The 25,047-nt window shown below is 37.0% G+C and overlaps 2 protein-coding genes across 14 annotated transcripts in view; both read left to right on the plus strand.

The window, feature by feature from the left end:
• LOC105836310 (protein N-terminal asparagine amidohydrolase) overlaps window positions 1–15,781 on the plus strand; it is a 47,023-nt gene extending 31,242 nt beyond the window's left edge. The window contains 8 exon segments of the mRNA XM_012680251.3: window positions 7,126–7,316; window positions 8,755–8,820; window positions 11,096–11,115; window positions 11,117–11,279; window positions 11,652–11,689; window positions 11,691–11,861; window positions 12,090–12,251; window positions 12,403–15,781. Of these exon segments, the coding sequence (XP_012535705.1) occupies window positions 7,127–7,316; window positions 8,755–8,820; window positions 11,096–11,115; window positions 11,117–11,279; window positions 11,652–11,689; window positions 11,691–11,861; window positions 12,090–12,251; window positions 12,403–12,528 (936 nt within the window). The 5' untranslated portion in view covers window position 7,126 and the 3' untranslated portion in view covers window positions 12,529–15,781.
• A 1,541-nt stretch (window positions 15,782–17,322) lies between these two features.
• The window catches only part of LOC105838296 (GTP-binding protein Di-Ras2), a 68,989-nt gene continuing 61,264 nt past the window's right edge, over window positions 17,323–25,047 (plus strand). For all 13 annotated transcript variants that reach the window (XM_012683755.3, XM_036289761.1, XM_036289765.1 and 10 more), the window contains exon 1: window positions 17,323–17,493. The gene's annotated coding sequence lies outside the window, so the exon portion shown is untranslated. The remainder of the gene's footprint in view (window positions 17,494–25,047) is intronic.

Raw genomic sequence — 25,047 nt, forward strand, 5'->3', positions numbered from 1 at the left:
TTTCGTCGACATACAACAATAGCCATGCCTGCCTGGCTGCCTGTCTACCTACCGCGCCGTATAATCTTAACCGTCCGCGCGCGCGGTTCTAATTTTCCGCGCGTCATGGGAATCCCCGCTCTCGCAACTCGGTAAAGCGCACAAGGTTGCTCGTCCTCGCGGCCGGAAAATCACGATTTTCTCAATCTTTGGAAATTTTAGTGAGCTGCGTGTGTGAAACACTGAAGTCCAATAATGTAAACGTTTCCTTATCAAAATGTCAAGTATTTGTGATTCGTATTTGACAGATAACGAAGATTGTCGTTTTTAAAGCGGGAAGAAATAACTCGGAACGAAGAGTGGGAACGAGCAGATTTGCCCGTTGCTTGCTTTTTGAATCGGTATATATCCCGTAACATCCGGGCTTCACCTCGAACGCGATAAATTCAGTTCGCGCAGTTTACACGGAAAAGTACGGCCGGCATTAATCAACGACCGGTGAATGCCGAGTGTTAAAAGCCGTCCAAGAGGGTTAATCCTCCGTCCCTCTCTCGCAGCCAAAGAAATACTGCTCGACATCGCGGGGCGAGGCCAAGGCGAGGCGAGGGTGAGACGGCGCGCGGCGGTCCTCTTGATCGTCGATCAAATCGATCCCCGCCGTAAATCGTCCGGGGAGGGAGGGGGGATCGATCCGGGGAACGAGGGGGCGTGCCGGCGAAAGAGTTGCTCCGCTTCTACGCCTGGGTATCCGCGTGGGTACCACGATTCGTTCCGGCGAGGATCCGCGGAAGATCCGCGCCTTAATCTGATGTAAAGGGATTTCTTCCCTCCCTCCCTCCCCGAGAAACCCGCCCGTTCGTCTGTCGATCCGTCCGTAAGATCACATCGATAACGATTTCCTATACGCGCCTAATCCCGCCTTGTCGAGATGGTATCGCAGCGTCGCCCTCCCTTCGCGCCGCTCGCGGCTCGCCCTCGGGGGAGGGTGGCGGGGTGTCCCGGAGTAAAAGATCTCCGATCCCTCGATCGGCACGCGATTACACTCGGGAGGCTGTCGTTCACGCTGTCACGACACTTTCGTTTGTACGTGGACTCCCCGCGTGGCAACTGGTCTTTCGAGGGGGTGAATCTTTTTAACCCCTTGATATTTATTTATACGAAACGCATGATCGGGATGGGATAAACTTTTGCGTAAGATCTCGAATGATAGATATACCATAGATGAATAAATTCACGTAGGTTATTTTCCAAGTGTCACGTTGATGTCACGCTGTATAATAGGCGCGTCATGTATTTCCGAAGCGATTTTATCACGTCACTTCGAATCGAATAAATACGAAATAAGTTTAAAAGGGGAAAGAAATTAACATAGGCTTAGACTAATGACTTCAGCGGCGCGCGATGCCACCGTTCAGATAGCTAGAAAGGAGAACGTGACTTCGTATACATTTGAATCGATTATTTCGAGGAGAGAGCTTAAATAAACGCTTTGGAAATGAATTAATACAAGTGGATGGAGAGAAGTACTTTGATTTTTACGCCCGACAAAATTAAATGTGAAAATGAAATTATTAGTACGTTCCACTTGTTTTCATGATCGAACAAGCTTCAAACTTTACCGATGGAAAAATAAAATTGCAGCATTTTGCGGTAATTTTGCGTCGAATCAGATAGACTCGCCTTTCATTATTCCAAGAATAAAGGAGGATTAAAGTTAATCGAGCTTATTTTCCTTTAAACTCTTCCTTCACTCTTCCCTCTTAAATTTTAGTTATGAACGATATAAGAAGAATAAGCGAACAAATAATGAGTTAAAATTAGAATTAAACGACGCCGGTAAAACCGGTCCCAAACGCTCAATCAGGGGATAATTTTCTTTTCTATTCAGACCGCAAGTTTCGCTCGAGGATTGTATTCCATCGCCAAGCAAAGTCAGTTATTTATATCACCTTTTATTCTTATTCCATGCGGGATCTATGATCTAGATTGAGTCCGCAACTGCCTATTCAGGCCGTTCAGGTATCTTTCGCTTTTCATTGTAAAAATATACGTGCAACTTGACCTCTCTCCACATATATTTAAATACATTCATAGATGCATATCGCCCGCTTCTCCACTCGCTTTTTCACGGGTAAAAAGAGACTTTCAATACACGGTTATTCATACCATAAATATATTCGGAAAGTTTCCAACACCGTGAAACAAGTCGGAACTTACTATTAAGTTTTCTATCTCAAGATCTGTGCAAATAATTAACAATTTAAATTTGTAAAATAAATCTACTTCGTCAACTTTTATACTGATATTTGCAGTTTTTTTTTTACAAAAGACTTTTATTCAATAATCATCGTAGCTAATCTTTAATTTATTAAGTTTGTTCTATTATTATGTTACGATATTATGTTACGAATTTTAATGTCACGTACATTTTGCCAAGAGCAAATTGCATTCTTCGTAAATTTGACCTGCGTTGAGATCTGGACTTTTCGGCTATCCCGTAAAACGGGACGCTCCTACGAAATACCGCGTCAGTCGGCCGATCGCCGGTGCAAGCGGAAAGAGTTTAAAATAAAAATGAAAGACGAAAAGTGGGGCTGAGGCGATTTCGATTCCTAAGCCCTGCCGACAGAGCCAAACATGTTATTTTCTCGTTCGCGGTGCCCCGATATCCGATCGGCCACAGCCGGCCCCGGATTGGTCCCTCTTGCCTTTTAACCCGTCCCACCGCCTCCACGAGGCCGTCCAATCGCCGCGCCGGCTGATAACAGAGGCCATAATTAACGCGATTTGTTAATGAGCGCCGGGACAGTCGACGGCGACTGAATGAAAACTGTGCGGACGAATTTAGTCGCGGCTCGGCTGGATCCCCGATTCGGCGGTGGCGAGACGATTGACACGAGATCGTCATCCTGTGTCCCGTCGTTCTGCTGTACCAATCGAAAGTGATCGCGCGTTCGCAGTTATCCGGCCGGAACTTCAAAATCCGAGATTGCCCGACGAAGCACGCGAGCAATTCGTGGACTGTGATCGGAGTGCGGATCGTGGATCGAACAATTTCTGACTTTCAATCTCGGTAATACCGATAGATCAGAGTGACTTAAAATCTCGATAAAATCGATAAAATCGAGATGATTATCAAAGTGACAACAATAAAGGGTGCTTTTTGAATGAACTCGAGAACATCGCGTGACGGATGTCCAGCGAAAGGATTTAGTGGCGCGTGATCTTGAATCTCGAGCAGCATTGACGGACAATAAAAGTGAGAGATAGTAAATCGTTGGAATTTTTTCCCGATAAAGTGCGCGTAGAATCCCAATAACGCAATAACGTTTCGATAGTCTAATATAACGAGGAACTGTAAATTCCGACGCATAAAATATACGCCAGGCGCTTTCATATGCTGTCCTATCGTACCTGAGCGTAACCACTGCTCTCGGATAGACTTCATTATAAAAGAGATCAACTAATAAAAAAAAAACGTAAGGTAAGTTGCTGTTACGCAATGCCTGGAATGAGATACATTAGCTAAATAGCTATTTCTGTCGCAATAATCATTTAAAGAAATTTCTATATTTAATTTCTATATTTATATATCCAGGTTTTTCAATAAACCCGCTATCTGCCGATTGCCTTCTTATTTTACTTGTAAACCTAATATTTTATAAATTAATGGATTTTGACGCAATCCGTGCGACAATCATGCGATAGTAACACGTATAAACAGCGTGTCGCAACACGCATACATATTATGAATCGCGATATCGCGCCGCGAGAAATTGATATAATATAAAATCACGACATGTGTAAACTCGCGCCTCGTGAACGGTTTTCCCTGAATAATATTCATAACATAAAACAACTATATCGAATGCGCGGATGTCACGCGATAATGCCGGTTTCTTGTGAATTATGCGTCAGCACATAGCCGCAGCCTCCACGTGACTGTTTCGCTCGATCGAAAGAGCCGTCCGAGCGACAGAGCCATCGTCGTTCGTCTCTATTATACGAACGGCTACCCGTGATACAACTAATTACACGTAAGCTGGCTGTTTCTTCTGCCACGCGCGATAATTACGGAGAGACGAGAGTATTTCGTAATGCGAAATGTGCCGCGTACGCGTCTTACGTTTTCTTCGTTTTAGCGTGCCGCTCTTAATTTCGCTAACCGCACGTTTAAGTGCCCATGTTTTTCCAACGTGATGTGATTCCATTTCGCTAGGAAAAAAAAAGGACGCTCATAAATTCTGCGGCGATTTACGTCGTCACGTGTGGAAATCTCGTAACGTTTTATAACTTTTTTATGCCCTTAAAAAAATTATGCACGCCACGAGAACGGAATATTTTTAACACATATCCCGAGATAAAGCGGGGCATATGAAAATCGGGTTAATGCTAATGTCAGGAGCCTCGCGCAAATCTCCAAAAATTCTCCAATTACCCCGTCGCCACGGCCTGGAGCCGGACGAAAGATTTTTACGCGACGTGCACATCACCCACGGAATAAATTCCAACCGAGAAATTGCATCCAGCGAGCGAGCGCGCAACCGAGCGGTATGCATCGCATGTCGCACGCTGTATAATTAAGCCGCGATATTTCCACCGAATACAAAACATGCAATTATCTCATCTGGATTACAGTACCGCGCTGCTCCCTAATACCGAAGCGTACCTACATTGTACGCGGCTAGGCTCTAAGCTCTAGGGTAAAAGATACCGCGCCGCCTGGGCGGGCTGGTCGCCGCAATTTTCTGTTCCTTCGTTTCTAGAGCGGCCGAGAGAGAAAGAGAGAGAGAGAGAGAGAGGAGAGGGAGAACGCGAGATATAATTACGGGTCTTACGGGGACAGCCATTGAAGTCGAGCTAACATCGTGAATGCGAAGTGCATGCGTACTTAGGATTTATACGATTACATGAAATCTGTGTTCGTTTCTTCTACACCGAGATTTACTTTAATATATATCACTATAATTATAGTTGTTTTTGGATCCAATCTTTTTTTTATAGTTATTCAATAATATAAATTACAATTTGTTTAAGCTACGTTAAGATTCTCATAATCTCAATATAATAAGTTGTATAAAACAATTACTATAAGCATATAGTTGTTGTTATAGTAGTAATTACTATAAAAGTAATATTATTAATAGACTATAATTACTTTACGATGCAATCACAGTCGCAAATATCACTCTTTTTTTTTCTCAGTGTACGTTTTCATAATAAACGATCCTTTAATTTACGTCACTCTGTACGTCCCTGCAATAACCGGAATTATTGATTGCAAAATCCGCATCTTCACATCGTTATGATTCTAAAGAACAGATTGTTATCGCGGTTGAGGAAAGAATAGGCTTATCTAAAGCGCGTTTGCGGTGATATCAAAATTTTACAGAGATTTGGCTGAGACTTTGCAGCGCGGCGTTTCTCTCGTTATTGGGCTCGCGCGCGAATCGCCGCGAAAGAAACTCAAAGATCGCGACAAAGAGAGAGAAGGAACTCGAACGAGTGGGGCACACGGGGTTTCGCTCGCATGTATTTCTGCGTGTTCGCAGAAGCAGCTGCGCAACACGCGGAGGATCTATTTTAGTCCTTGCCGCGAATCGCGCCGCGCACACGAGGACGCCGCGACGGGTTTTTGCGAAAACCTCATATTTCTCGCGGCGTTCCTTTCGTTCTGCGGGCGCCGCCGACATAATTGGCGATCATTCCGCATTTAAACGCGTGGCGCGCGCTTCACGCAGAGATGCCCGTCTCGTTCTTCCCTCTTTTTTTTTTTTATTACTAGAAGAAAACTCGTTTCTTGTTGAAAATTTGCATCAACCTTCCGGCCTCTTGCCAATTAGGATCGAATGAAGGTCGATGACGATTATAATCGATTTAATTAACGAAGCGATGATTTTTTTTTATTGGTATAGCATGATTTGGAAATTTATTATTATAAAAAGAACGAGAGGAAAAGGAAGCAATTAGTGTTTTTGAGGCAGCTGTGATCCAACGACACGTGCTGCGTTCAGGAGTTGGATTCTTTGTTCTATCGAAGGTTCTTTTTTTTTTTTACTTTTTAACATCAATATTGTCATTAATAACGTCGAATTTATAGTATCTGGTAGAGTCATTCACAACGTAATAGATAGAGCGCAATTAATTAAATTAATTGAAGATCGATTTTACAATTTTATTAAATCACCAGCGTCTGTTGTCGCGATTAAACCACCGGTAGGATGCCAGCGCACGGTGCTGACAAACACGACTTTGATCCCGTCGATATTCCAATTGGATTTCGTCACACAATGCCCAGGCCCGATTGTGCGTTCGAGATATAGGGCCGAGGATCTCATTGTTAAGATCGAAAGATCGAGGCGAGGGTGATTCTCTCTCGTACGACGAGCAAGTTTACACTCGATAAGCCAGCCGCCGCGCTCAACACCCGCCTGTTGCGTCGTGCGACAACTGGTTCGCTTTACGGTTGCCGTAAATTAATTTTAATGATCCGCTCGCGTAGTGATTTATCACGTGAGATCACACACCTCGCGCCAGTCACTTTGCAAATGACTTACAAAGAGGTGTGCGCATGTCCCACGCGACGAGAATGCTTTTCTTTGTAGGATCTGTCTGTGCGCATGTGCGGTCGACTTTAATTTTTTTTTTTTTTTTTTCAACGGTAATTGCAGTTCAGCCGAAATTATTGCAATATGTAAAATACGGTCACCGCCATTAACGGCGTCGTAAAGAATCAAGCTGCGCTTATATTCTAAACGTTGCACTTTTTCACGGTGGTACAAATGAAAAGGGGTATGCGGACAACCGCAAAGTGACCCGCGAGGAGGTGCGTTTTTCATCTTGCGCTTCCTGAAAACAAATTCGAACTTTGTCCGATAAAGAAATCTCGCGCGTCGATTTCCGAGACCGCATGCGTCAGTGGAGAAATAAAATGGTAACTAAACCGCGCGAGGGAATGGCCGTCGGCAGGCATAAATTATCACTAATACGCTCGCGTATTGTTCCGTGGCATTGATTCCACGTGTGTCGGACGTATGCGCACGTGCGTGATGCTTTTCTTTACTCGTAAACTCGGTTGCAAATGCGATAGAGCGATCATCCGCTTCTTCACCTCGCTCTAAACCGCTTTTCGTTTCGCTCTCGCAGGATGGTGCTGGTGGTGGGCGGGGTGGTCCTGCAGGAAGAGATTCCTGCGGACAGCAGGTCCTTGTACGCGGCCCATCCGGTGTACCGCGAGAGCGCGGCCCAGCTGCACTCGATGCCGGCGAAGCTCGTGGGCCCGGTGGGCCTCCTCTACGTGCAACAGCGAGAAATGGCCGCGACGCTGCCGCACGATAGTAAGTACGATGCAATCTCGACGAGTCGTCGAGCTGTGGAGCCAGGTAAACGAGCACGGTCAAACACAGACGTGCGACTTAATTGTCTTGATGAATGCGACACCGCTGGCAAACGTTTACCTTTGTTTGAGTTTTTTTGTTTTTTTTTTTTTTAATTAAGAGTTGCTTCTGTATCACACACTTGGGTCGATCAATTAGATGTTGAATGAAATTATAAATATTTTAGTAAATTTACGTACTTTTTAAGCTGTACGATACAGAATCGATTATCTTAGATTGTATTATCTTACTTCCACTTTTCCTCAAATGTTTATTACACCGTCGCTCACGAAAGTGTGAGTACACGATGTGTAAATCTGTATGTAAGTGTCTACGTGGTGTATCCGTAGCTCGAATCCACGAGTTTTGCTGGCTCCCCAAATGACTGTGCGGATCAGTTGTCTCCCTGCGGGAGAGAAAAGCAATCTTTCCTCGGAAAGTAATCTCTCTCGTGGCGTTCTGTCGGAGAGAATATGTTACTGATGCAATAGCCACGCGATCTCCATGTTATCTCTCGAAGAGATATCGAATTATTACCGGAGCTACTTTTGCCGCGCGATATCGCGGGATTGACGCAATCCGCCAACCTACCACTGTGATTACCACGCTCGATTACGAGAATAAAGGAAAAAAAAAAAAAAGAATCGCCGCGCGAGCGATAAATCAGCGGATGCTGAGCATTATTTTGCGCGTTATCGGGCAACTATAAATTACAGTTCAATTTTTTTCAATGATAATGTAACTCTGAAAAATAACCGATTCATTATTATATTGGAATAACAACGGTGCGGTAAATTTCGTAACGGGGCATATCTTTTCCACGTGCTTTCGAGCACGCTAAGTCTTCTGGATGAATCTGGTCGCGTTTCGCAATGGCGATTTCCTTATCTCTCTTTCTCGGAATACACATAAAATCTTTATCAGCAATCTTTATCGAGAAATAAAGCTATCGCATAAAAAGCCACCGTTACTCTCGCGTGTGTAACGTAGCGTAAATAGTGTAATGTAACATATTATGTTAAAAATATACTGAACTTACGAATCGTTTAGATGACTCGTACTTTTCTTCTAAAATATATCCCTGTTTTAATTTTTTAATTTTCACGACATGTGACAGTGCAATAATCATTTGAGGAAAAGTGAAAGCGATATAAACCCGATGACAAGAATAATAAGCAAGAATACGAGTGGGAATATTGTTTCTCTTGCAAACATGAGAGAGATCTTAATATCTTTCTTCGTAAAATAACAATCGTCGAAACGTCAGGCAAAAATGTATTTTACATAATTATGGAAAGTTTCTATGCCGCATCGAGACGAATAATTTTAACAATCCTTTCGAAGCGCCATATTTGCTCGTTGCAATACCGATCGATTATTCTTTTTCCCCGCTTTACAGAGAACGTGAGCATCCTCGGTTCGGACGACATGACCACATGCATAATCGTTATCGTCAGGCATTCCGGTGAGTATATTTGAAAGTACAATCATGCTCATTATAAAATAGCTGCCGGTTGCATATAAATGGCTGCTTGCGGCACAACAATGAAAAGAAAAAGAGGTCGGAATAACGCAATGATAAAGCTCAACTGTTGTTTGATCGGTATCACGTCATTGGATAACTTAATAAGAAACTCCCAGAGTATTACACCACCGATTTTAACACACATGTTAGATTTTTTCACGAAATTGAAATTGATTTTGAAAGAGAAATACCTGGAAAGTTTTTAAAACTTTTATCCCGTAAGAAAACTTTAATTCAAAGTTTTAAGACGGTTATTAGAGTTATTTTATTAAATAAAGAGTCTAACTAGGTTTTCAATTTTTCAATCAAATGCAATTCCGAAAAAGTTTAAGTTTAAATTAATTTAAGTTGAGAAAAACTAATGCTCGAAAATATCAAATATGAATATTATGAGCATCTTGTTTGGAAATTATTTTACAAAAAATTACAAAAAGTACAGAAAATGTAAGTAGGAGGAAAGTAAAGAGTCGTTAAGAGAAATCTTATCATAATCTGCCTAACTCGATCTGTAAATTATTCGCCGGCTAACGAGAAAAATATTGTGAAATATAGTTAAGCTGAGAACTGTGGTGAATCCATGATCATCTTCAGGTTTTCCGTTATATCACTTTTTCTTTGTTTTCAAGCCTACAATAAATTTACCTTTGCACGATTATTGACTCTTCCATGAGATAACAACTAATCGCAAAATGCGAAACACTACTGCTTTCGAAAGACGAGCCATTTAATAGAACCAGTTCCGCCACTCGAGCTCAAGGAAAAAAGTGCTGATTCATCTTACGATTTGCATTCATATCACAAAGTCATTTAAATGCCTTGCTAATTCTACAACATCAAATTTAAAGAGCTTTGAAGGAAATAATTGCAAATTTATGAGCTATAATATTTGCGCAATTTTCAATGACGCCGTTTTTTAATATTAACAAAAGTACAAGTAAAGAATCGCTATAATCTCGTGTACTCTCGTGGGCGTTAGAAATCTATTGAAATGACCATACAATTATTTTTTAATAAGTTATTTCGTCAACTCGCCATTTATACTATACAAATCATACGATTTTCAAAAATGTTTAAAATATTTAAATTTGTTCGAATAATAACACATTTTGTGTTACACGAAAGAGCCTATGTTACATTGTATTACATTTCCCAACGAGACTATCGGATACGTTTCCCTTCAGCTTTCTCCTGCTGAGGCGACAGTGCATCGCGACATTAGCTGGGTGGCTCCGATCGCCTTAAGGTTGCGCGTGAATAATGGCCGAAATAGAAAGCGACTGCGAAAATATGGTAATTAAATAACAGTTTGCGACATAAAAGTTTTTTGTCGCAATGTTCCTACCGTTCGTTTTTCGTTACTTTGTTCATTCGCGCAGGAATTCAGAATTAATTGTTAAAATCAATTATTATCGCTTTTGTAATCAATTAATAACGTACGAAACACTTAATAATGCATCAATCGCATTCTTAAATATCTCTTTTAACATCGCACATTTACACGTTATCCATCGTTACTATTCACTTCACTTCATTTTTATTTCTTAAGATAACGTTAAATCGCATTTAACAAACCGTGACTCGAATCTACTGAATTGTTTTAATGCGATGTAAGCGTTTTTTATCATCGTTCGCGATTCGGTGATGTATAAAATGGTGAGAGGACGAATACGTTAGTTTGTTTGCGGTTAATTATTATGGAGCCGTAATTACTCGTCTGGTAGCGATATTTAAACACTCGAAAATTAATCTCCCTTTTAATCGGTACATTCTTTTCGCGAGGGGAAAACATTACAAAAGATAATAGCGCATAAGCTGTGATAGCTCTCATTTAGCCACGTTTTGATATTTATTTCTCTCGATTGATCTCTTAAACGGCGGTAAATACGCCGTTAAACTCCCTGGTCAACAACATAAATAATAGTAACAATAAAAGTACAAAATTTCTTCATAAGACATTATATCGAGGCTAATTCGCTAAGCAGACAATTGTTATTAACACAAATATTTTATATTCAAGCATAATTAATATAAATGATATTTTGTACACATCCCGTAATACATACTAGTATGTTTTACATAATACATATAATATACGAATAATATTATAATTATTTTCTAAATAATTATATGTAATCGCTTATAATAAATAACCTGGTTACTCAGTTTTAGTATCGTAAGGACTTCGAATATCGCATCTTTGAATGATGGCTTTCAGGCTCGGGCGCCGCCGCTCTAGGCGCATCTCGACGGTAACGGAACGGATGATGCCGCGACGGCGATGACCCAGAGGGTAACGGAACTCACCCTCGGATATCCCGAAGGTCGCCTGGAACTACAAATGGTCGGCGGTTATTCCGATCCTAGAAATTACTCCGAGGGAATATTCTACAAGATACTTTGTACGCACATGAAAATGTATCTTTGATTCAGCATTCTTATTATCCGGAAGAAACATCTATGGCTCAGAAAGAGCTTCTAAGATTTTTATTAAGCACGTATAAATCAGCAGAAATAATTATGCCTTGCATCCTCTGTTCCTTATTTGTAGTGAGTCTTAAATTACGATGTTATTTTTTTGAAAAAGAAAACCAAACGTTCAATCAAGATCGACTGAACGAAATTAATGCGCAAACTTGACTTGAGGAACGACATTGAATTACATAGAAATGCCGGAGTTTTTTGAGCAATTGTTAAATTGGATAATATCTAAAGTAGAACAAAATTGCTTCGGCTTTGTCTATAGGATATTAATTGGACCGATCATCTTCTAGCCGCATTTCACAAACAACCGGTGGAGATCGATCTTACCCTTGTGCTGCGTGGGCGAGCTGAATACCACCGTAAGAGGTGGAATTCATTGGCCGATGATCTACGGTATCGGGCTGAACGTAAAGACGGGCGAGATCTTTCCTGCAACTTTCCCCGACAAAGGCCCAGAACAGGCATTGAGGTGCGCTAGACAATTGACCGGGGGTCAACAGGTGCGTGTACGCAACGTTTGCATTAACGATATTATTGTAGCTGGATAAGACTTACGGCTTACAAGTAAAACAAAAAAAAATTCTAACTTTTAATTCCATAAATGAATATGTTAAATAAAATATTTATAATTGCTTTTAATCGATTTATAATATTACAAGCGTGATATCAAATTATTCTGTGCAGTGCATACTGTCAATTGTATGTGTATATTTTGTTTACATGTACAGGTTTTGGACATATACGATTGCGGTCTAGGATTACTTAGAATCGGCCCATTTAACTATGATCCTTTGCGTGGCGTGGATCTCTGGCTGGCACAAACTGATCAGTTCATTTTGCAGCACCTGTCTACGTCACCGGAAGTGGAGCAACCACACTTCGTATCGCAGGTAATGCCGTTTGGAACACTGTGCGACATCGTTATCGTATCGTTAGCTCCTCGAGGGGACCATGAAAGCGGCGACACAGAAAGCATTAGACAAATCCAATTGCGTTGCGCTTCCCACGCGTCATTAAGCAGCGACGAAATTTCTGTTTCAGGTGCGGGCGACACTCAAGTATATCCAAGACAATCAATTTCCGGCCGTCACCGTCTTCCGAGACAACAGACCTCATTACTATCGTCGAGACGAAGCCACCGGTGTCTGGCAGCCGGTACGATACTAAAGATTCAATAAGCCACGGATTCAATTTAGGATTTGCGTGGTGATTGTTCGAGGAAATTTTCGAGCGACACGAAGTATAATAATTAAATTTGCGAATCGACGAAGCGTACGGAGCAGGACGATTAGGAATTTAAATCAATTAATTGAATTTGATACTGGCGCCTTCTGGAGATGGCAGTGTCTTCGCCGAAGTTGTTTAAGCCCTAATGAGTCCGTTTGAAAAAGATTTGTGACTCGCATTTACGATTAGCGAGCAAATTGCGGAAGTTGGCGTGCAATAATTGCAGCCTTCGTCGGCTGGCAATTATCTGTGATCGACGAGAAAAGGACGTCCGATCGAAAGGAAGCCGTGGGATCGAGTATCGATCGAAGTGATCGTAATCAGCGTGTTGGTCGATGCTTTAAGGCCTGCTCACACCGGAAGACGTCTCACGAGCCGTGTTGAAACCAAGAATGCGAATCAGCATGTGGATTAGGCATTATCAAATGCGATTTGTAATATTTATAAATAAAATTATCAGACAGTGTAGTTTAGTATCGTAAACTAATATGAAAAATAAAATAAAACAATCTTTTATTTTATTTTTCATATTAAAGACTTTAGGAAAAATAAAATTAAATAAAAATAATTTTTTGACAATTTTCCGAAAATTTTAATATGTATTATTCTGCATTGAGAGAAAGAGACGCAGATAATGCATATTTTGCTTAGGTTTTGCATAATATTTTATATATATATTCGATACATTTTTAAAAAAATGATATAATAGATGAGATTTTCCTGTCATACAATTGTCGTAAAAAGTTTTCGATGATTTTATCGAAATTGCTTTAGATAAATTTTTACAAAGCAAAAGATTAAGACTACTTCAATTCTTCAATTAAAGAAGAAAAAGTAAAAATTACTAATAATAATGTTAAACTATATTGCAGATACAATACATAAACAATTCATCCATTCTCAAATTAAATTTTACAAATGGCAGTTTAAATTGATCTTTAATTAGAGATTTTTTTAATTACCCGCGGGCTATGATCAGAAATTCTAGACAAAAAATTGCCGCACAAGCAACTGAATCGATAATCGAACTTCGACTTTTCATTTGTTAAGCAACTTTTCTTTTATAACCTAATATATATATATATATATATATATATGACTGTTAAAAAATCTTACAAAGAAATAGAAAAGAATTTTATATAATAATATACAAATACTCTTTCTCTTTCTTTATTACATATACACTTTATATCTTTTAAAAAGTAACATACATGCATTTATATTAGCGTGCTCACGACAACTTCAGTTGTGAATAGGCCAACACGTGCTGAATATATTGGCATTGTTGAATTTTATCTTTTTGTTATCTAATGAGATTTGCTATTATATTACGTGGACTACGGTCGATTTTTGGTCATTACTATAAGGTGTTATTAGTCGTACGCAATTGTTATTTCATCATTGAACGTTCTCTCCGTATTAAACTTTCTTCGTTGCCAGAGCGTGAAAATAATGACACTCTTATTGCGCATTTAGCTAAATATAACTCATTTCCTTTACATCACGTGCAATCGTCGTGTCAAATAACTAACTCGATAATAAAGTAAAATCTCATTTGGTGCTATAAGTGCGGGACTAAAAGCACGATTCTATGTACACGTGCGCGAGGACATTTGTCTTTTTACTTTTTTCTTCTAGTTTTGTTTTTTTAGTCGAATTGTGAAAGTTTGAACAACGAATAATTCCGCACTTGCCATAATAAGAGGAAGAAAGTTAGACGAAAGGTAGAGAGGTGAAGTAGAAGAGATGATGTATATATATTTTCAGGGTTGTGCCCGAGTCTTTCGGGTGAGGGAAAGTTCCTTTGCCTCGGTGTAATTATTTCCGCGAAAGAAACACAGAACGTGGAATCCCTCCAAAAGTTTATACGCAAATTAGTGATTGTATACAAACTGTTGATGTCTCGCGGGAATTTTGCTAAATTTTGTATAAATATTACATGTCGAAAAACATCTCTTTCAATTTTTTGACTCGCAGAATACTTGAGCAATTGCGTTTAATTATTAACGTAGGATAAATGTTCAAGGTAAAACGATTTCCATTGTATCATTGAATGACTTAGGCTGGTATTCATAGTCGAATCTTATTTAAAGATCGTCTCAAGCAATGTCTTAAGATGCTAATACGGCTCTGTGATTGGCTGATGGCATCTTAAGACAGTACTTAAGATGATCTTAAATATAAGATCCGACTATGAATACTGGCCTTAAATATGCGAGACCGATGCGTACGAAATTGTAGAGATTAATATTAAAACAAAATGCATAATATAATGGGGTAATTCCACTCTGAAGATCGTGCAAATGTCCGATATAGATTTTCCTACTTGTTAGAAAGCACAGGCATGCGGTCGCGATCAAAGAATCAAAATAACGAGGCCTTCCCTTGCCTGTGGATTCATCGATTTAGCCGAAAGGTAATCACCCTCCAGATAGCATTCGAGAGCACAGCTCTACGGCAAAAAATTTAATATTTCAACACTTAAATATAATTTTTATGAAATTAATCATAACATTATTATTGAGTGTTTTCTCTATTGGGTTAAATATACACAATAACGAAATTTATTTTTCAAATAATACATGAAAATTTTTTTATAAAGCTATGGTCTCGAAGCTTTGAAGTAGTGCGTAAAGGAAGGGTGCGTTCACAATTTTCCATTGTTCTAGTGATACATAAACTAATTAAGGTTGATATTAATAATAATGATGACGATTATCATGATACTGCTGATGATAATGATATTTCCTAGAAATCGAAGAGATATATTTTTACTATATTATGTAAAGAAAAAAAAAAGAGCGAATACACTCGCGAAAATGACGAACCTCTCAGGATCGAACTTGCGACCTGCTTTCTCTTACCATTCGATCTACGCGAGTAGAAGAAGAGTATGACGGGTGGTTTGCCACTTTGTTGCTTCTGCCAGGAAAATATACGGCTTTTCTTGCTTACGTCATGAAAACTTCCCGGTGCAGCAGTACAAGTTACATATATACTTCTCTTTTCTTTTAAGTCCACCATATTGTTTTTTCCCCACCTTTTTCTGCCCGTACTTTCTCCTTTCTTCTCACGGTAATCTTTCCGTTTGATCTCTATCGCATTCTTTCTCGCGTTACGCAGACGCAATCTTACTACATAATATTATTTGGTGATATATTTATACAATAAACGATGATAGGTTATAAAGCAACATTTGTGTATATTATTTCATAATATCCTATAAGATTAAACGTTCGGGATGACAGCCGATCTTGATCTATCGATGAATTAATGCCTGCCTATTTGTCGATGATAAATGATCTCTTGCAGCCGATCTAATCGCGAGGTGTTTGCGAATAGGACGCGCGACTCAGTAGGATCAACTTGCTGAGAAACCACTGAACAGAGACTGGTAACAACATCGTTAACAAAGTTGCGGACTGCTGCACAGTATGTAATAGTAAACTATTACGTAAGTAAACCACCGCATCGCGAGGAGAAAGGAGCGTTCGCGCGCATTATCACGGCCTCATGATTATTAAATATCAAACGCAATTATTGGATATTGATTAATAGGTTTAGACGGAGAGGACTTTGGTTTAAGTATTATTCGAGAAAACGGAAGTTATATAATAAAATAGTTCGTATTTTATTTTGATTTATTTATAATATTATATTTATTAAAATTATTATACTTTAAAATTATTAAAATGTAGTAAAATATTTTCTTTGCAATGTTATTAAATATGGAAGGAGTGGAAATTACGCAAGAAGAAATTGGATAACGTAAAAGATTTTGGATTGTATTAATTTATCGAAGTAGGAAAAGCCGAGATTTGTAGCTTTTAATCGCGATATTTAAGTAAAAACTTTTAGAAACTAAAAATTCAGCAAATATTTACACCAGAAATTTTCTATACATTACATAACTTTCGAGATTGCACATTATGTAATTTTATTGAGCATTAATAGTTTATATGTGTACGTGGATGTGCTGCTTATATCTTGCTACTTAGTTGTATAAGAAGTTGCTCGATTGTCAGCGGGAGGAAATTTCCGCTTTCAGAAAGTTTCGCTTTGAACGACTTACAAGTTTTCTGACATGCTTCTCTCTTCAGCATAGAATCCGAAATCTGCAACAAGAAGGTAATTGCATTGAAAGGTGATCATCCGGAAATAATATTCGTGCCTGGAATTCAGGAGAGCAACTCCGGGCCTTTGCAAAATCCGTCGACTAGGTCACAAAGAACGGTAGAGTCTTCGAATAGTCCTCGGACTATTTGCAAAACTATTTACTTCACCCGCAACGAAATTTCAGTGATAATCTCGTGCGGAATAATATCGGAACATAATATACAAAATTGATGTAAGCATTTTATTGTAATTCTCCGTGTATGTTATCAAAACGCAATTACAATTATGAAACGATTTTTTATTTAGTTCTTCAAATAACATGTGTTTATTTGTATTTAGTGTTATTCAACCGCATTAAAAACGCATGTTGGAGATGAGGACTTAATATCGGTTTAATCGTCTAAACCGAAACGAGGAAACGAATCAAGGAAAATTTGACGATTTGTGACAAGAAATATCGACGTTTACGTTCTAATTAATCAATATTCAGCACCTTCCGAATTTGAGGAGACAAGAAAAACGAAAAGAAACACAAAGAAAAGTGAAAAGAGAACAGACTTGTGGAGAACCCGCGAGCGGCGAGTAGTAACGAACGACGCGCGCAGACTCCTCGCAAGTGACTCGACCAGACTGGCAGTAGTTGGCGTCAAGCACTTGGTCCGACACGGTCAGTGCCGCTTCGTCGTCGGCTCGACGACGGCTCAATCCGCGTTTTTTCCCTTGTCGCGGTTGCTCCACGTTTTTTCGGATTTGAAGGAAGTTCCGAACGAACGAGTCCTCTTCTTCACGGTAAGTTTTATTATATTACATTCTTTTGAGATTGTAATTTTCTCGAAAAGGACAAACTGTTACTTTCGAATTGTTTAATTTCGAGAACGGCTCGTCAATTATTTTGATTGAATTCAAACGTGCATTTTATTCTGACAAAGGTTGCAATGTGTTGCACATTAAATTAATCGTTTCACTTCTATTTTTTGAATTAAAAAAAAATTGACAATACATTAACGAATATGTGATCTATTGTTTTTGAATGTGCATAATGAAATCTGAATACGGTACTATTAAATGATGGGATAAATAATCGAGTTGTGTTAAAATAATTATTTATAACAAAATTGAATTAAAATTAAAAATACTAATTTTTCCGTATTCTTTTCAATGTAATTTATAAATTCTATATAATTGGAAAATAAACAAGGGAATAATCAAAATCTTAATTTGAACAAATTTAATTAATTGTTTCATAGCGTGAATGTAGATCTCAGTGTGTCAAAATACACAAGTTTTTGCGAACTAATAAATATGTCAAAAATTACCGAGAAAAGCAAAAATTATATATATATTTTAATATACATTACACTATTTTTTATATGTCTTAAATTTTATATAAAATCGAGAAAAATAAATCTTATGTAAAAATAAGTTAGTGCAGAAATGTATAAAATATATTTTAATTTGCATTAATTGTATTTATTCTATACTTTGTTCTAGTAGTATAGATAACACAACTAGTACATCGTAAAAATGATTGTAAAACTCAAAGGTACACCTGTGCGTCGAATACGCGCGTAGTTTTAAATTCTCCTTTCTATATTCATTGAATGACATGATATTGTTACGGAATATATCCGCACAATTCACAGTATAAAAATACTATTACTTAAAAGCAATCTTGCTCCTTGTAATTGACTAGATTGAAGGAAGGTAAATATATTTGCATCAATCGAGTATGTGACGTTTATATGTTACACTGTGTAAAATACGATGTATAATCTCTGTTGCTTGTAACGCAATCAAATGTTGGATTTCTTTTAGTAATAGCTAATTAAAAAATTGAGAAAAAGGATAAATAATAAAAACAAAAAAATTGAATAATTTGAAATTAATTTTTTTCTTTTTATCGAATTGAAGAATTTCTAAAAAAAAATACTATCAGTAAAAAAATAAAATAACGAAATTTTTATAACTCGAAGGCAAGGATTTTGTTATCAAAATATGCGATTTTGATAACAAACTGAGAATTTCTTCAATGTGCCCTTTTTACTCGAGTATTAATTTCAGAGTACGTTAATAATCAATATTTCTAATCGTCTCGTGGGGTAAGGAGAAAATCGCGGAAAACAAGTTGTCTGTCGCTAACGAATAGTTATTGTTTATCTGTGCTAGTCTTGGTTAATCGCGAATGTTCGTGTCGCGAGATTATAATCGACCGACCCGTTTCTTGGAAACGCGAACAGGAAGTTCATCCTCATTTAACTTCCGCTTTCGACTAGTGTATTCTTGGAAGAAAAGTGAAGGTTGATGAACGGAAAGCAGTTTAAAATGTCAGCGACGAGGTCGTGTGCTATTTTAAATTAAACGGAATTATAAAGCCGATTCAATCTCAGTAGTTATATTTGTTTTGTTGTTAAAAATTAGAGGAAGAATGCCCAGACATTAACAGTATTTGAATTACAACTCTGAATTGAAAACAAAGAAAGTTTTTTGCAATTTAAATTTTAAGCAAGTATACTTACCTAAATATTGTTATTTATCAAAAAATGCTGTAACATTGTTATTTATAAGTAACAATATTACGCTTCATATAGTTCCTTATCACCAAAATTCCTAAACGTTTTAAAAAGCAGCTTAATTTAAAATTTTTCTAAAGACAAAATTAATGTTGGAAATTATAAGTCATGAAGAGAGAAAGATGAAAATGTAAGAAAATAAAAAACAGTTTTCTAGATTGGTCTAAGAAAATGTTATTGTTCTGAGAGATACGTGACAAATAAATATTTCTTTAATACGCACTTGTATTACACAAACTTTAAGAGAAAAATAGAGAGTTTCATGTAAAATTGTTTCTGAAAAGATATTACTTTCTTAAACATAATTTCTCAGTTTGCTACATTAGAATAAATTTTCATCTGATTTCACAGTATGAACATCTAGAAATTAATGCGACGGGTTTGTGTAAAAGGACACAATTTTAAAATACTGCACTTCGTGCACGAAGTGCAGTATTAGGCTAATATAATTTCTGAGCTAATGCAATCTCCGCGATTTGACGGACGTGGGAATGGAATTACGTATGTGGCAAAATCTGTGGAGGAAGCGTATTGTGTGGATTTTGCACGTCCGAGTGTACAATGTAATGGCCGATAACACGGTCCTTCGTGATTACACCCACATACACAGAATAGACTTTTCCCAAAATATTTTCCATTCCTCTTATTTCGCACGTGTAAATCTCTGTATCGAATAATTTGAAACTCAAATAATTACGTAAGCTTATCCTTAATGAAATCGTAAACGAAAGTCAAATCTTGTTATCAGAAATTGTGAAAGTCCTGAATCTGACGCTCTTATTAACTTCTCGGCTAATATTTATTAATATATCGTAAATATTAAAACATCTTGTAAAAGAAGAATGTCAATCACTTAAAATATTTTCCGCGTTTGGAAAAGTGTATTACAAATATATTGCTTATACACATCTTTTCACACATTATACAGCTATGTAGGAAAAACGAAATAATTATCTTCCCAAAGATTTTGCACTCTAATTTCGAGAAGGACGATTCGGACGCGTTCTGCACTTTATAAATTTCACCGGTCAAATCGGTCGTGATTTCTTTTTTAGTCGCAAATTCCACCGATCGCGTAATGCACGATTCCGACCTTTATCTGGACCGCGCGGGGGCGGCCTGCCTTTCTATTAAACGTCTCTTGACCCCATCTTTTTATCTGCCAGTTTATCGACGTGTCGCATAACACGATGATCGCCCATTCTCTCGCGGAGAGCGCGATATTATTTTTTTTTTTATCCCGGTCATCGACATTGTTGTGTATTGCGGAGGGGACAATTATTGCTCGTCGACGGCTCGATCGTCGTATAGAAGAGACATAATTCAGCCGTCACAAAGTGGAACGAGCGCTCGTCGATCCGAGATCGATAAACGGCGGCGTCGCGTTTCTCCCCCGGTAGCCTAGTATAGAAGAGCTCGGCCAAGAATGACGTATTTAATCGGATTAAGGTGAACCTCGCGACCGCTGTCTACTTTCTCCTCTGCGAGGCAGGAAGCGAGTAATCGACTTCCAAGAGCGATCTCACCCCTCAGGTTTATTGCGGCGCATCTTGTGGAGCGCGTCCCGTTGCGCTCTTCTATATACTTCACCTTTTCTCAAGGGAAACATCCAACAGCCAATGGCGTATCAGCTGTCGCCACTCCTTGCCAAGTTATTAGCGGTCTAGATACCGATGGTAATATCAATAAGAAACGATAAAGAGATACGCCACGGTTGATTACGTTACCCTCACTCGATTAGTCAAGGTCCGATATTTCTATTTCGCAGACGAAGGTACAACGCGTTCAGAAAGATATAAAAAGAAAGCGAGAAAAACAAAGATGAAGAAAGAATCCTCAATTAAACTTATTACATTAAATTATATTATCTTCATTTATATTAAATGCTGTCTAAGACTTTAATCTTATTGGCAGATGCTTCAAATACTTTGGGTTCAATTTTTCTCTATTAAAATGTCAAAACAGCGGTAGAAAGTGAAGGCAATTCCGTGAATTAAACTTTTGCGAAGTTATCAAATGACAAAATCTTATCATTTCATTTAATGCTGAATAAGCTTAATTCTAATTAAAGGTTTAATCGCTGAGTTATTCCAAACTTGAAAATTAAGAAGTTGCAATAATTGATAGGTTACCGTGAAATTACCGTCGGTAAAAGTTTATGATTCACATTAACAACGAATGTCTGGATCAACATAAATTAGTATATAAATTTATATGTAAATAAATATTCAAGAAATTTAATTTTATTAAATAATTTTATTTAATTTGTTTTTAATTCTAAATGAAATCTTATTAAACAGAATTTTGAAGGTAATATTTTTGAATTAATTTTATGTGAAATAATTTTTACATTAAATAATATTATAATATTATAAAAAGATTCCTCTTTAAAGAGAAAGCCATGCGAGCACTAAAAGAATAATATCCATGACAGTAAAGGGTTACGTACTTAACTGTTTAATGTATAAATAGAATGGTTACAATAGTAGTCCTTTCTTACAACAAGATACTCTGACCTAAAGATGTATAGGTAGACAGTTTGTGGTATTATTTGAATTCTGTGAAGGAGAGTTTTGTCTCTTAATGAAAGGGAGTTTGCTGGGCAGCTGTTACCTCTATAAGACTTGTTACAGATGTATCTTACAATTAAAGAGACATTCTCTTAATATATTCGATGTACTATTGTACATTTTTAAAACTACCCACCATACCTCACGTTTTACTTTGAATAATTTTATTTCATCTGTTCGATTATTATAACTATAAAGTTTAACAATTTTCGCGGGGAAAAAATTCGTCTAAATGGCGCATATAGAATGGTGTTCATTTTTTGCAATTAATTTTTTGTATAAAGTTATAATTAATTGTATAAACAATTAATTATAACTTTATACAAAAAATTAATTGCAAAAAATGAACACCATTCTATATGCGCCATTTAGACAAATTTTTTCCCCGCGAAAATTGTTAAAATTAATTTAAATAATTAAAAATTAGTTTTTATGCTATAAAATACTGTTAATCAATATATAATTTTTTTAAAGAAAATCAATATATAAAAATTATTATTATTTTATACAATTTGTTTATTATGAGTGCAAAAATACGAGATAACGTAAATCTAAAAATGTTGCACGAAACGATATCCAACATTTTAAAGTTTTAAACTAAGTTTTCATAAAAAGTCTTCTTATATTGTAACTTCTGTCTTTTTATCGATCGAAGTTTCTTTATGGGAATCATTCAGAAATTCTCCCTCAGTCTCTTGCTGAACGATAGCAGACTTTGATCCCCTTCAAAATAGGGGAAAAAATTGGAGGATATTTTGTATTTTAATACGTATAAGTCGCAATCTGTCAAAATAATTACCAGAGTAAAACAATTAAAGTATTAAATATTATACGAAGGCGTCCGAAATAAATATAACACAAAATTCTTAAAGTAATGAATTTTGGAAAGAACACTAGCGAAAAGAATTCGACAAGTTGTGTGGAACTGTCACTGTTCATTACGAAGAAATGGATTTTTTTTCTTCGCGATAAACGAGCGACAACTGACAAGCAAGCAGTCAATTTTATAGAACGGACCATCATTTTTAAAGGTTAAAACCCTCAAGTCTTCTATTATAATCCGCGATCCTGAATATTTTACTGATCTTTTTATCGCAAATAAAAAAATTTCCTTAAAAATTTAAATAATTTCTTTCGATATAATACAATATGTATGTATGAATCGTGAAATGCCTTTTTTCATTACACTAAATTGAATAAATAATAATTTAAAAAGTTTGAATATTGAGAAATTTGTATGTATTTTTTATTTCAACAAAATTTGTTTCAGATCTTTGAAATTTGGTTTTTTCTCGGAAATTTCATAAATATTAAATATCGTGTGAAGCTGAAATAATGAATGTGTAGAGTCGAATAAAAATTTCAATAGCAGACGAAAACCCGAGTACCACCCATCTCTATTTTCCAATTCAAATTTATCAATTAACAAAGACGGTTCTAAATAGAACACTCATGTTTGTTTTGTATGCGATTTTAGCATATTACGCAAACGGATTGATTGCGTATCCACCAATTTTATTTAAGCCATAAAATTTTCGCGCATTTGAACGATTACAATATTTTTTTTATCCAAAAAAAAAAGATTCGAAGTTGAATTTTATTTTAGGAATCTCGATTTGAGTTATATATAATTTTTCGATTGGCATCTGCTATTAGCGGTTAATGCAATATTTCGACGCGAGAGAGACATGTCGTCGGATTTCCATCCGCAAAATTGAAGGAAGCTTTGCATAAACCATGCTTTTAATAAATTATCAACAAGCGTTATAAATATACTCGACGAACAATATTGACTGACACACACACACACACGTATACATATTCTTAGAATCATTGAAAGATATCATTTAGTTCACTAGTTCCTTCAAGATACACGGGGGACAGTGCTAAACAATTAGGATTAATTTAGAGATTAATTCAACATTTCAGAGAGAAATGTAGAAAACCAAGAAAAAGCATGTGCACGTGTCATAATGTCCGCTTATGACGTCATCTTGCACTAGCTCTAAAAAACTTTCTCTTTACGACGCCGTTTTTTGCAAGAGAGAATATTTCATCTCTTATAATAAAAAGCCGAGATATATGTATAATCCCCAATTTGCGTAAACGTGAGTTATAAGAGAAAGAGCATGGAAAGCACTATGTGTGGAAAGTACTGGAAGATTCAACATTATTTATTCACATCACTGCTACGTGACTTATTCACGTATTACTATGAACATAATGTTTTCACGATCTTTTCATATTGCACGATTAAAAGTAATGTAATTAATACGCATAATAGAACTTGTGCCGCGTAGTTGCACAAATTATTAATTAAATCTGTATGTGCCGCCGGAAACGCGAGTATCACGGGTGAAAAAGCATCGCTACGTGGTTTTTATTCGCGGCGAATATGATTATACGGAATTTTCACCCAAATATAATCTGAATATAAAAACGTTCGAATTATTCGAGCGAATTATTCGAATGTTGAGATATATTGAAATTCCAGCAATTCTCTGAAGAGACACACACACACACACACATACACACACACACTTGTGTAGTCATGTACACAAATTTTTTTAGACTGATGGCAACTAATCTAGAATCGCATGAAAGTTCTTATAAAAGAGAGCATGCCGCAAAAGAAATTCCTTTATCCATGATTCATCAATCTCAACCCGCTCTTTATATCATTTATAATTTATATCATTGAGCTCATTAAAATCTCTGAAGAAGTAGTAAAGTGACTCGATATCATTTATCGACTCGCTAAAGATATATGTTATTAAATAAAAATTGTGTTATATAATTGCCGTATTCATTTATATTATTAATTAAGTAAAAAGAAAGTCTAGAAGTGTGTAATAAGCTATTACTGTATACTGTATACATTATATAACGTAGAATCACACAATAAAAGTTTAAATGTTAAATTGTTTCTTTTTATCAATTATTACGAAGTGACGCTTTCAGTTTTTGTAAAAAAAAAGTAACGCTTGCAACATTTATCTAGGAATCAATTTATTTTCACGCAATACATATCTTCATTTAAAGAATTTATTGCATGTTTGCGTCATAAAGTACAGATCCTTCTGGGCTCTCCCTCTTTCATATCTGAGGAGTGAAAGGTGTTGGATCTTTGAAATTGTTTCGAGATGGATCGAGAGCACGTGCGACGGGCTCAGAATGCGAAAATTATTCAAGCCCTGGAGAGT

This window comes from Monomorium pharaonis, chromosome 7 (assembly GCF_013373865.1).
Source record: "Monomorium pharaonis isolate MP-MQ-018 chromosome 7, ASM1337386v2, whole genome shotgun sequence".
Lineage (NCBI taxonomy): Eukaryota > Metazoa > Arthropoda > Insecta > Hymenoptera > Formicidae > Monomorium > Monomorium pharaonis.